The sequence below is a fragment of the Pollicipes pollicipes genome, unplaced genomic scaffold (genome assembly GCF_011947565.3).
Source record: "Pollicipes pollicipes isolate AB1234 unplaced genomic scaffold, Ppol_2.1 Scaffold_4219;HRSCAF=4965_pilon_pilon_pilon, whole genome shotgun sequence".
NCBI lineage: Eukaryota > Metazoa > Arthropoda > Thecostraca > Pollicipedomorpha > Pollicipedidae > Pollicipes > Pollicipes pollicipes.
In genome coordinates this window covers 13226941-13239005 of record NW_023596448.1, presented here as the reverse complement: position 1 = coordinate 13239005, position 12065 = coordinate 13226941, and the positions used below count along the sequence as shown (strand labels likewise).

The window sequence follows — 12065 nt, the reverse complement described above, 5'->3', positions numbered from 1 at the left end:
GCCGGAAAAATCGTCCAACAGCGACGAACTCCACCCTGTCCACCACCATCTTCCGCTTGCCCACCTTGATGGCGTCCGCGATCATGCTCCACTCGGTCTTGGTGGATCGCACGATGACGATGCGATCCCAGCTGAAGCGCAGCAGCAGCGACACCACTGACTTGGAGATCTTGGTGGACGGCGGCCGGGTGCGGGCTGTCGTCGGGTACGTGTCCTTGTTGGAGATCCTCGGATCCGAACATTGCTGCCGGGAGAAACGGGAGTTATTGGTGCGGTTGGGTATGGAAGATCTCCCAAGACACTCGGGTCTAACCGTGGCTGCCGGGGAACAGAGAAGTTTGAGGGAGTATCCGTTTTTGAGATCATCGTACGTTAACATATTGCCTGAAACAGGGAAGCTGAAGATACGCACGTTTGTTGAGGCCATTGATATCCGAGCTTTGTCGCCAGCAGATGATCAGACCTGACAATAATGGACAATGTTTGAGACCATCTGTTCCAAACACTGCTGACGACAGACAGAAGACTTGGAATAGGAGAGTTATGAATACAGCTCCCTGTTCGAGGCCTCGAAAACACTGTTGCGGTAAAGAGAAGGGTTCGCTAGCTGTGGCACGCTAATGTGTTGGGGATTGCCGAGCTCAAGCGTTGTTATCCTGAGGCTGACAGTGACAAACATTAGTGTTGGAGAAGAGCAGTGCTTCTGTATACAAAATGGAGGGTTATGATGACGTAGCTCAACCATGTGTAGTTGCACCAAAAAGGTACCCATAAAGCAGATATGAGTTGATGTAAATGACAGTGTGTTCAAGAGGTCACAATTGTTTGCCGATGTTTCGTTTGCTTTCCCTCTAGCGGGCTCTGAGTTTTTGTACGCGTAGACAAACTAATGTTAGCTTGCACTCACCTAATTTTTCGAAGCCTTATTTATATACATTGCACGTCACATTGGTGGTGGCATTGCTTGTAAATATATTTTGTGCAAACTTTTTGTTTTCCCGATGTTCGGCACTGGTGGCTGTGAACTCAGGGTCCGTACTAAGCAAAGCAAAGCTACAAAACTAAGCAGATAATGCAGACAGAACTTGATTATGTTTCGACAAAGCCCAGCACCATAGGGGTCGGGGTTCAGCGCGCCGTGAAAAGCACGACGTCACGTCTTCACCTCTCCGGGTCTTCCCTCTGGCCAGCAACCGACTCACCTCTAGGTCAGATTTGGACCAGACAACGCGCGCAATTCGATACTGATACACAGCATTAGTATGAGAGCCTGAGCTGCCACCAACGTTTCCCATAAGGAGTGCGGTCGGACGAGGGCCGGATCGAGCGCATGATTTTTGGAAACCACGATCAGAACACAGCACCGATTTCCCGAAGGCCAAGTTTCAAGAGCAAGCTGCCGGCTTTCTTCGGACGTGGCCCTGGGAACATCTTAGGGTCATTGTCCCACCTAGCTTTAGACTGATAGCGATCCTGTGCAGGACACCGCTCTTCTCCAATAACGCTGGCTGGCGCGGGTGTATGACGAGAGCGGTCACGTTACGGGCAAGACAAAGATACAGCACATACCGAACATGATCATATCACAGCTCGCAGCCAACCCCTTGGCTCATCTGCTGGCCGTTATTGCTTGGAACGGGCGAGCGCTGCGGTAGCTGTGATTCCAGCTGTATCGACTACTCTGGGTAAAAATAAAGGGTCAACGATCCACGGGCTTCGACGCCGATCGCCACGCTTCAAGTTGTTTTTAATTACTCGGAGTGGACGTCGAAGCTATCATGAGCTCTGCGTCGACAGCCATAATACTAAAAGGAGCGTAATCTCGTCCTGCAGCGACGGCGGGTCCAGCGCGCCGCCCTCGGACTCTGGCTGCGGGAAAAGCCCGCAATGGTCTCCGGTGTGGAAACAGCTTTCCTTGATAAAAGCGACTCAGATTTTCTTGAAGTCAAGATATATGCTAACCCCTGCCGGAAGTTGGCCATCTCGGAGAGGGTTATAACCAGCTTCTCCCCTGGTTCCCTCGTGTCTCGCAGCACCTAGCCTTTATTCCTGAAATACGTCTCAGTTTTTTAACAGTTGTGAATTCGTGGGACACCGTGCGAGACAAGTTGCAGGCAAACCGCAGTGACATTAACTTTATCTGCACCGAACACCGCACCCGCAGTTACAACGGCCAGCCGAAAACGGCCCGACCAGTGTCGTAACAACGAGATTCCGAGCCCGACCAGTGTCGTAGCAACGAGATTCCGAGCCCGACCAGTGCCATAACAACGAGAATCCGAGCCTGACTGCCGTAACAGCGAGATCCCGAGCCCGACCAGTGCGGTAACAACGAGAATCCGAGCCCGACCAGTGTCGTAGCAACGAGATTCCAAGCCAGAAAAGTGTGTGTGTGGGGGGGGGGGGGGGGGGAACTGATGGGTGTTAAGCAAAAAAGCGTCATTACGTCCAAACGACTGAATGGTGCCACGGTCGGTGAGGTGAAGGAGCCCAATCTAAAATGTGTCGCCCGTGTTTCAGCGTTCACACGGGGTATGTCCAAACATGTAAACGTCTTCATTTTGTCACCCCGAAGTCCCAACACGCCAAGAACGTGTTTTGTTTGTGTTTTGTTTTGCAGTGTTTTGCAGCAACAATCTTGGATCATAAAGCTTGAAGGCTTCCAGAAATTTTACGGTAGCGCAATTTGGTGACTTATTTTCCTGCGAGCTACCACCATGCTGATTGGGGCTTTATGGCGCGTCGAGTACTAGGCCGTATAACGTCCATAAATAAGTAAGACAGACACTCAGGACTGCTCGTCTGAGTTTGAACCATCCCAAAACGTCAAAAAAGCGATGCGTAATGCTAAGGAATAAAAGATGTTCCACATTTGCGTGGGGTTTGAACTCAAGCATACTGTCATACTCATACTGTCATACTGAAGATTATTCGGTGAAGTTTCCAGCCCTGCCCATCTCAAGACCTGAACTCTTCTAGTTTCTGAGCTTCACACCCGCAAAGATGTGCAGGCTATTTCGGAGCAATCTAATTCAACGTCAACAAGACATCCATTACGCCATAATAACGTCCTCCAAATCTTGCAATTCCATCAGCCATGCAGTGAACGAAAGCCAAGACAACTACATTTTTCGATTCTTACTTATCTGGCGTTCGTGAATACCATTTCCAGATATAACGGCCATCAATTGGCTTTCAATCAATTTGCGCAAGTTGCAATGACACAATCAAACATTGAGCTTTGAGGAGCATATTTACATTACAGAGAAACAGTGCTGTCTAGAGCGGTCTGTTCCACTTAAAGGTGTACTTATTGTAATGAGTGGCATGACTACACCATATGTGATGCCTGCTTCAACATCTTCAAATGTGGAGCATTCCCTTTAATTGATCACAGTGAAAATCAAAGCACTGGGCCGTTGAACCGTTGCAAGCACATTTACTAACTTACAAACGCAAACATCACACAAGCAAGCAAGTTACTTTTCGACATTTATTTGTTCTGCTTAGCGTGCACAACTGGGATAAATATAACGTCACATTACAACTTTCATCTACAGCTAAGTTCCAGAGCATGCTCGAGGCCGTAACCGACGCCGAGAAACGCTGGATGCGCCTCGGTCGCGAGGTGGCTTGGACCTCCTAAATCTTCTCTCGCCCTGTCCGTCCAACGTCAGGCTCGCGGGTAACGACTCGATTGCGTGGTCGGAGACTATCGACTCCCTTCGGACTTGATAATTGCCATCAGGGAGTCACACGAGGTCATGCGCCCCAGCAAGGTCGGCGGTCACACACACGACTGCGACCAGGCTTGGAAGACAAATGGTGCCACTTGCCGGATATGGCTGGGCATCCCACAGGGCACACAGGAGATTCAGTCCTGTCAATAGTCAGGTGCGAGGCGTGAGTGGCTGCATCAGGTTAATAGCACGTACGTGCAGCAGACAGCAGCAATAATACGGGGCGTGGCGAGCGGTCGACTAGCATTCATCTCTGTCCGGACGCTTCCCTTTCCTATTGAAACAAATGCAAAAGTATAGTACTGATAGCTTTAATATAGTATTATCCGCACTAGCCCAATATTCTACTTCATCGAACATACGCCTCAGCATTACTTCTATTAAACAGACCGCGTAGTCCCGCCCGGTCATCCATTTAGTTATTATTAGTTAGTAGTATTATTAGTTATACGCTGCATTACTTCTACGGGGAAAAAAACAATAAAATGCGTCGTCTTTACTTATACGCCACATTACTCTACTGTAAAAACCCCGTACACGATATGAGTGCTTCACGGTTAGACTGCTGAAAAACACATACTCGTCGCTTCTTCTATTCCTGTCATTATGGCTCCTGCAAGAATCTAAAGCATTACTTTATCAGCGAAAGCACTTTACCGGCCAACACCTACATTTGCTGCATTTGTGCATCCGGTGCTCACAAGCGGCACCGCGACTCAGATCGGTGCTGACGTCATCCCACACCATCACACCCGTGGGCGTCCTCTCACACCATCACACTCGCGGAGGTCATCCCACGCCATCACACCTGTGGATTTCATCCCGCCCATCACACCCGCGGACGTCACCCCACACCATCACACCCGCGGACGTCATCCCGTTCATCACACCCGCGGACGTCACCCGACACCATCACACCCGCGGACGTCATCACACACCATCACACCCGCGGAGTCATCCCATACCATCACACCCGCGGACATCATCCCACACCATCACACCCGAGGAGTCATCCCACACCATTACGCCCGCGGAGTCATCTCACACCATCACACCCGCGAACGTCATCCCGTCCATCACACCCGCGGAGTCATCCCACACCATTACGCCCGCGGAGTCAACTCACACCATTGCGCCCGCGGAATCATCTCACACCATCACACCCGCGGACGTCATCCCACACCATTAAGCCCGCGGAGTCATCCCGCACCATTACGCCCGCGGAGTCATCCCACACCATTACGCCCGCGGAGTCATCCCACACCATCACAGCTGAGGCAGTGACCGATCCGCGGCACCGCCAGGGCCTGGTCGGCATCGTTCACCGCCGGCCATACTATCAAATTTGCATTCGAGCTGCTCAGGAACACCCCGAGGTTTGGAGGAAAGCAGCTGGCGTGACAGAGAATGCGGGAACGGACATGAAGCGAGGAAAATGCATTAATAAATTCAAACGAGCGTGAAAGATTGCAAAACTTCACGATTGCAACGCCAGAGGTGTAGTTTTCTGTTTAACCGGGGAGAGTGTCTCCAGCTCCCCAACTTTAATGAGAAATGCAACTGCGGGAAAACCGGTTCCCCAAATATTTTAAAAGCGTTAGTTATTTTCACTGTTTAGCACCTTCCTGCCCCTAATTATGTTGCCGAGTACACTTCTGGGCAGGAAGTAGTTCTTAATTAATTAACTTTGAGCAGGGATAAGGTGAAAAATAGCAACAGTCAATTCGGGTGTGATTGCGTTATCAAAGTTACTTGATATCATTGAAGCGTTACTGAAAGGCACATACACCTTTGGATAATACTGGACTTCGTCAATGCATCCATGTGATACAGGTATTTGACACGCAGTATTATCTATGCTCCAACTTGAGACCGCAATGATGACGGCATCGCGCGGCATGGAGCGGCACAATTCAGAAAAGCCTCCTTCCTTCTTCACATCTTCAGGTGCGCATTTCGTGCTTATTCAAGTTACACAGGTCTCAAAAGCCATCAATATCTCCAGCATTGACACCACGCCGCCGCCATGTCTTTGGAGCTTTCGAACTGCCACACCTCATAATCCATCCGACGATTCCGGCTGACCCCGGAGAACATCGTCGGATGGATTATGACCCCGGAGAACATCGTCGGATGGATTATGACCCCGGAGAACATCGTCGGATGGATTATGACCCCGGAGAACATCGTCGGATGGATTATGACCCCGCCCCTCTGCTGACAACATAAGGCGCTGGTTTAACCGAGCACACACCAGAAGCACCCGCATCGGAGACAAATAACCTCCCGGAACAGCGAGTGGCGCCACGCGTCATCGCAACCTGTTGGGTGGTAGTTTCCAGCGTATCACCAAGCCGGCCATCCGTCGTCTGGCTCGCCGCGGTGGCGTCAACCGCGTCAGCGGCCTCATCTACGAAGGGACGCGCAGCGTTCTCAAGGTTCTTCAGGGGAATGCTATCCGCGACGGCGTCACCTACACCGAGCACGCCAAGCACAAGACCGTCTCCGCCACGAACGCTGCCTACGCGTATTGTTCGCTGCTGTACAGATATCGATGGCTCGCTTATTGCTCGCATTGCTCATCCGCTAAGATGAGCTCGCCAGTCGGGTGTCTGCCGGCCCATCGGTGGTGCCCGCCCCGATAGGGAAGGTCATTGATTTGATGCACGCTACCAAGCGGAACGTATTTCTGTGCCCGTCAGATGAAACTGGACTTTTGCAAGGCTGTGTGGAGAGGGTTCAGCGTCATAAACTCAGACCAGGGTGTTGGATGCGTCGTCAGTGGTCAGGACAGCGCAAAGTTGGCATGTACGTCAAGTGGACTTCGCAGCACTTGAACGTAACTTGCCCATGTTTGGTCGTAGGGAGGCCTGCCCCAATAAAATCCCTGATTTGTGCCACCACTCTGTTCATGTCAATGTGTGACGTTGCCACATTAGTCACAGTTCAGTCCACCCTGAACGCGTAACGACTGGTTGTGTTTCCTAGCCTTTTAGGTCCCTGTACCCTGCGAACAGAGCATAAGGCATGCGTATTAACACGCGCTCGGGTGGGGGCCTCAAAGTGACCCCCCAAAGGTTTTTCCAAACTGATTTCCGAACGGCGTGGCGTAGCCGCGCCAAATTGTGCATAGCTGTAGAAAATTGAATGACGGATCGTATGGTATCAAAAATTTAGATTCAAAACTTTAAATAAAAATTATGCAAATATATATATATATATATATATATATATATATATATATATATATATATGTGTGTGTGTGTGTGTGTGTGTGTGTGTGTGTGTGTGTGTGTGTGTGTGTGTGTACCTTGTAGGATCGTGGACCTGTGGCAGGTCAAAGTCAGGCCGTGGTTTCAGCGAAGGCAATTTCTAGGGAATCGTTCAATCTGATACAACAACGGAGTGTTAGACCAAGCCATACATCTCTGAAATGCTTTCTTAGGCAATACAACAGTTAAATGAGTAAATTACGTTTACCTAAGCTTAGGTATGAAGGTCACACCAAGGTAAAAAACAACGTGTTTTATACTCCAGGGTTTGCTGTATGGGATAGCTTCTGGTGCTCATTTCGAATTTATTGATAACAGGAACCGCATTACACATCTTTCATGGACCTTTATAGGTCAGAATAAATCATTGACCTAACATGACCCAGGTCAACATTTTATTTTAGCAACACCACATAGCGTAATATTTGTCGCTTAGCCAAATGCAGAACTCAAAGCAATCTTGTATGATTTTGGTCACCATGGCCTTTTATAGGCAAAACAAGATGACTGACCTTAAATGAGCATGTGGCTTTTTGCTTAGAAACGGTTATCTGGGTTCCGAGGACACTTTAGAGACCAACCTGGAACTTGACCTTATTTGACCCTTTTTGGCCCAAAGGTCATAACCTGGGAACCTGAAACTTTGACCTAAGTGATTTCAAGTACAGGTCAACACACCCTGTAAATTTTGTGCCTCTAGCCCTCTTAGTTCTTGTGATCTCAGGGGTCAAATTGACCCTCGCCCGAGCGAAGGGTATTTAACCGGCCACCCGGGCGCGCGTTAATTCATACTTTGAACAAGATCATGTAAGCTGCTAATAGGCCAGATGTTGTGCACGCTCTAAAGAAGCGTTCTTCATGATGATCGCATTCTTGCAACACAAATCATACCATTTCATTGAGTTCTCGGTATCTTGCCTGAGAAAACACACACACACACATATATATATATATATATATATATATATATATATATATATAGATATCTTCTGTTCAGTGCCAGCGGTGCATGTAAGTGCCTGTGACAAAATTAACCTCCAGTCAGTTCTTGGCGCTTACTAGACCTATTGTCACTGTCCTTCCTTCCTGTTAGCGCCGCCTGTGTGATTTTCTACGTTGATTCATATATGATTTGGCTGCTTAGCCATTGCCCTCTGGAATTCTTATATTCTCGGCCATTGGCGCCTCATGACGCACTCCGCTCTCGAGGCTCTATGGCGCCGCCGACCTCTCATCCTGGCAGGTTGGGCATCACTGGGAATCGAAAAATTTTAGCAGGCACCGCAGATCGGAGGCGGACAATGCAGGGCAACTTTAGCAGGACTTCCCCGTGGTTCAGAACGCCAGGACAGGTCAATCCTCACAAGCGCCCCCTCCCCCCTTCCTACCCTACATTTCCCCCTGGCAACGGATCATCGCACAGGCGGGCGGACGGCGAGCAGTCCCCTCGCCCCACCACCGGCGGGCATGTGTGAAAAGCATGAGATGCATGACCACTCAGCGCTGGACAGCAATGACCCGCGGCCGTCAGGGGCGCACCCAGGAGCGCTACAGGGTAGGCGGGGTGGGGACGCCACCGCGTAGAAAGGGGCGGCGCCAGCCCGTTCGGCCGGCGGGCGTCGGAAATCCGTGTCGGCGGCGCGGGGTGGACGGCAGCCACACTGGGAACGCCTCTGCCGACCGCTTCCTCACGGGATCTCCGCGGGAAGATTGGTTTTCGGCGCCGCGGCGTGCTGCCGGCGGTCGGGCGGAGAGCAAACATTCATCATGGTCGTCCCAGGGGTACGGCACGGCGTCGAGACGGCGCCCTCAAGAGGCCATCGTTAGCGCGACATTTGGCGGAGCTGAAGAGGTGCTGGCGATCCGACCTGGTGCCTTTGTAAAAGGAAATCTCATTTAAGATGCTTGAGACTCAGTTTGAGGGCGTAAAGTATCTACTTATGTGGAGTAATTTTCTACTCAGTTTGTCGGCACATTTTTGGGGGCTAGGCTTCGTCATTTTCCACTGCTCAGCCTCCAGCTGATCTTACGAAGCTAGAAGCTAGAAGCGAAGCTAGACTACATGGCTGAGGAGACCACCACGCCCCTGGCTTGTTAGACCACATCAAAACGAGAGACCATTGTCGGTGCCGGAAAAACCAAGAGCCGCCGTCGCCGTTACAAGCATGGCGCCATGTTCAGCTGATGGTATGCTCTGCAATGAACTGGATGCATCATGTCGATCAGAATGATTGCACGGCAATAAGAACAATCGCTCGAGCATCGTGTCAATGCCACTACGACCATTGCTGCACTACGGCGCTGCCATTTGTCCGCTGCGGTCAAGGGGGCGGAGGGGGGGGGGGGACAACGGACCACCGGTGTTGTGGAATAATGAGTCGGTTACAGTTTAACGGAACAACTGAAACGGATTATTAGTCTAACGGTCGGGATGGTGGTTCGGACAATTACCCTTGTCTTCTGTGTTAGTAGTTTATAAGTAGTATTGCAGTAATAGTAATAACTACACCGGACCTTTGCATGCAGGCTGTATGGGTCACGGACCACATTTGAGAACAAACCAAAATATTTGAAGCATCGGATAAGCCGGACCAGGACTGCGGTATGTCATCAGGTAAAAGCGTGTCACCAGCTGGGTGCGCCCGGCCCCGGACGGGGTACGCGGACCTGGCCGAGCGACTTGCCGATGGACAGCGAGCACCCCTCGGGAAGAACCGGGATCGCCCGCAGGCGGTCGTTTTCCGCCCGCGTTCGCCAGCGTTTGGGCACTTGTGCGCCGTTAGCTGTTTGCCAAAATTGTTTTCTTTAGGAGTGGTATGTCTTGCGTAGATTCGTGACTGCTGGATGCGGTGATGTCGATTTGTTGGAGTTTATTGATCATTTAAGCCAGAAATGCATCGTCTGATATCGGTACTTGTTTGATTGCCGACATTGTGGAACTTCTTTGCGAGGTGAACTTACTTGGCGCCAAGCCACCACCTTTCTCTTTATTCGGCGTTTGATGGCGATGGCGGCGACTTCGAACACGTCCGTGGCCAGTCTGTAGTAAGGCGATACCGTCGGTAGGCGTAGACGAACGGATATGATGATAAGGTTCATTTGTCGAGTTATGGGATCAGTTTGAAGTGTATTGGTAGTCAAATAATGGTTTCATTATAACGCAGCAGATAAATCTGTGTGATGGAAATTGTTTTGATTGCAGCATGTCTTTTCATTGCATCTATACAACGGTGAAATGTTTCCCAGAAACCGCATCATGGCTCTCGGCACAATACCCTGTACCAGAGTTATGCACGCGTTTTGACAACGGCATGAGTCATCTGACAACGTGTGTGCGTCATGGTTCTTGGCACAATACAAGATGCCAGAGATACGTACGTGTGTCGACGACTTTTGAGGCTGTGGGCGGTTGCATTAGGTCACCAAGATGGGCGTAATGTTTGACTCCGAAGATGATTTTCATAACCAAGTACGTATTCGTTATTTCGCGTCACCGATGCTTCAGGATTGGTCCCATAAAAACTGAGTACATCAAGGACTACAGCAGCGCGGTAGGACGCGTTGCTCCATGATGACGGAACAAAAACGCTTTTAAATTAAGGTTAACCGTTTTTTCGACACGGCTGAAAAACGACAACTAGTCGCGTTCCCGTTTCTCTTTTTGCTTGTACCTTTCGGAATAAGGCGCCTTTGGAATGCGACGGGATACAGTAAGGTACCAGTCGAATAAACGCTAGCATGAAAATGGCCACTGTAAGAGGGCTGCGGTGTAGGGGTACTGTGTACATGCTACATGTCTGGTGTGTGAGCATACCAACGTACCAAGCGAGCGTGGCAAAACGAGCGATTATTTCATCAATGAGAATATTGTTCCTGATCTCTTTAAAAAAAAAAGACTGAGAGCTTGCCAATTGTCAGCGATCTCTTGCCGTCGGACGGCTGTCTCAGTCGATCCCTAATCAATCCCTTCGGAACAGCGGCAGTCCAGGACAGCGGTAGTCCAGGACAGCTGTCCAGTAGAGCGGCAGTCCAGGACAGCGGCAGGCCAGTTGGCAGTGCTGCCCCAGTCCTAATCGCCGGAAACGTCAGCTGGTTAGTCACGATGACCCTGCTGGCATGGGTGTAAATGGCGCTCCGGCAGCCGACATGAATAAGGCTGGCCCCAGGCGGTACAAGTATAGGAGGCGATGACAGTCGGTCACAAGGCGTTATTTGACGGGTCTTATTTACGCGAGGACGCCAGATTTCCAATATCGGCTCAACAGCCGGCGCCCGCCCGTCACGCTGAGGCCCACCGAGGCCCGCGGGAGGTGAGGAGTGGGCATCAGGTGCTGCTCCCGCCGCATGCTGCCGCAATGAAGATTCGTCGGCCGTCGTTTAGCGCTCCCCGGGCGTCGCAGGGATGGTTATTTTCGCGTCGCATCTGTCAACGTCGCTGCGCTATCCAGGCCCGCCCACCTGCGGCAGCGACGCTCGACAACGTCCGGCATCGCCCGGAAGGCGTCGGATTCACAGAGAGGTCAACTGACACAAAAATAGCTGACCCTTCGCTCACCCCGCGGCTGCCATGCACCGGCCGGTCGAAGCATGATACACTACTTCGGCACCCTGACCGTTTTCATTTCGCTGTTATTCGAGCCGCGGCGATGTGTTCAGAGTAACGGGTAGTACGAATAAAGCTGATGAAGTGGAGGACTGCGTTAGCGTATTGTAAGACGGGAGCCTGAGGGCGACTTTTTCCAACGGAAAAGTGCTCCATATATTCTAAAAAAAGAAAAAAAAGAAGCAACAGACAGCCAAACAGCTGGAACGGATGCCGACACAAGTAATATGAAAGCTCACGTAGGAAAACAGTGGCTGGTTTACGGGCTCCTAGAATGCAAACCGTATGCTGCATAGATTTGGCTATGACTTCTGTGCCTATGTGTCCCGTCTATGCAGATCGTTATTGGCCATTGTGGACAAAGCACAAGATTCAGAGCCTGAGCAGACTTTTGGGAGCCGACGCCGAAGGAGCTCCCAGACCAGTCAGGCATTTGGGAGCCGACGCCGA

At 50.7% G+C, this 12065-nt stretch overlaps 1 protein-coding gene across 1 annotated transcript in view; it reads right to left on the bottom strand.

The window, feature by feature from the left end:
- The window catches only part of LOC119095840 (guanylate cyclase 32E), a 165072-nt gene extending 153570 nt beyond the window's left edge, over positions 1-11502 (bottom strand). Inside the window, exons 1-3 of the mRNA XM_037218692.1 lie at positions 11471-11502; positions 9974-10052; positions 35-244 (exon numbers count right to left, since the gene is read on the bottom strand). Of these exons, the coding sequence (XP_037074587.1) occupies positions 35-244; positions 9974-10052; positions 11471-11502 (321 nt within the window). The remainder of the gene's footprint in view (positions 1-34; positions 245-9973; positions 10053-11470) is intronic.
- Between the last annotated feature and the right edge of the window lie 563 nt (positions 11503-12065).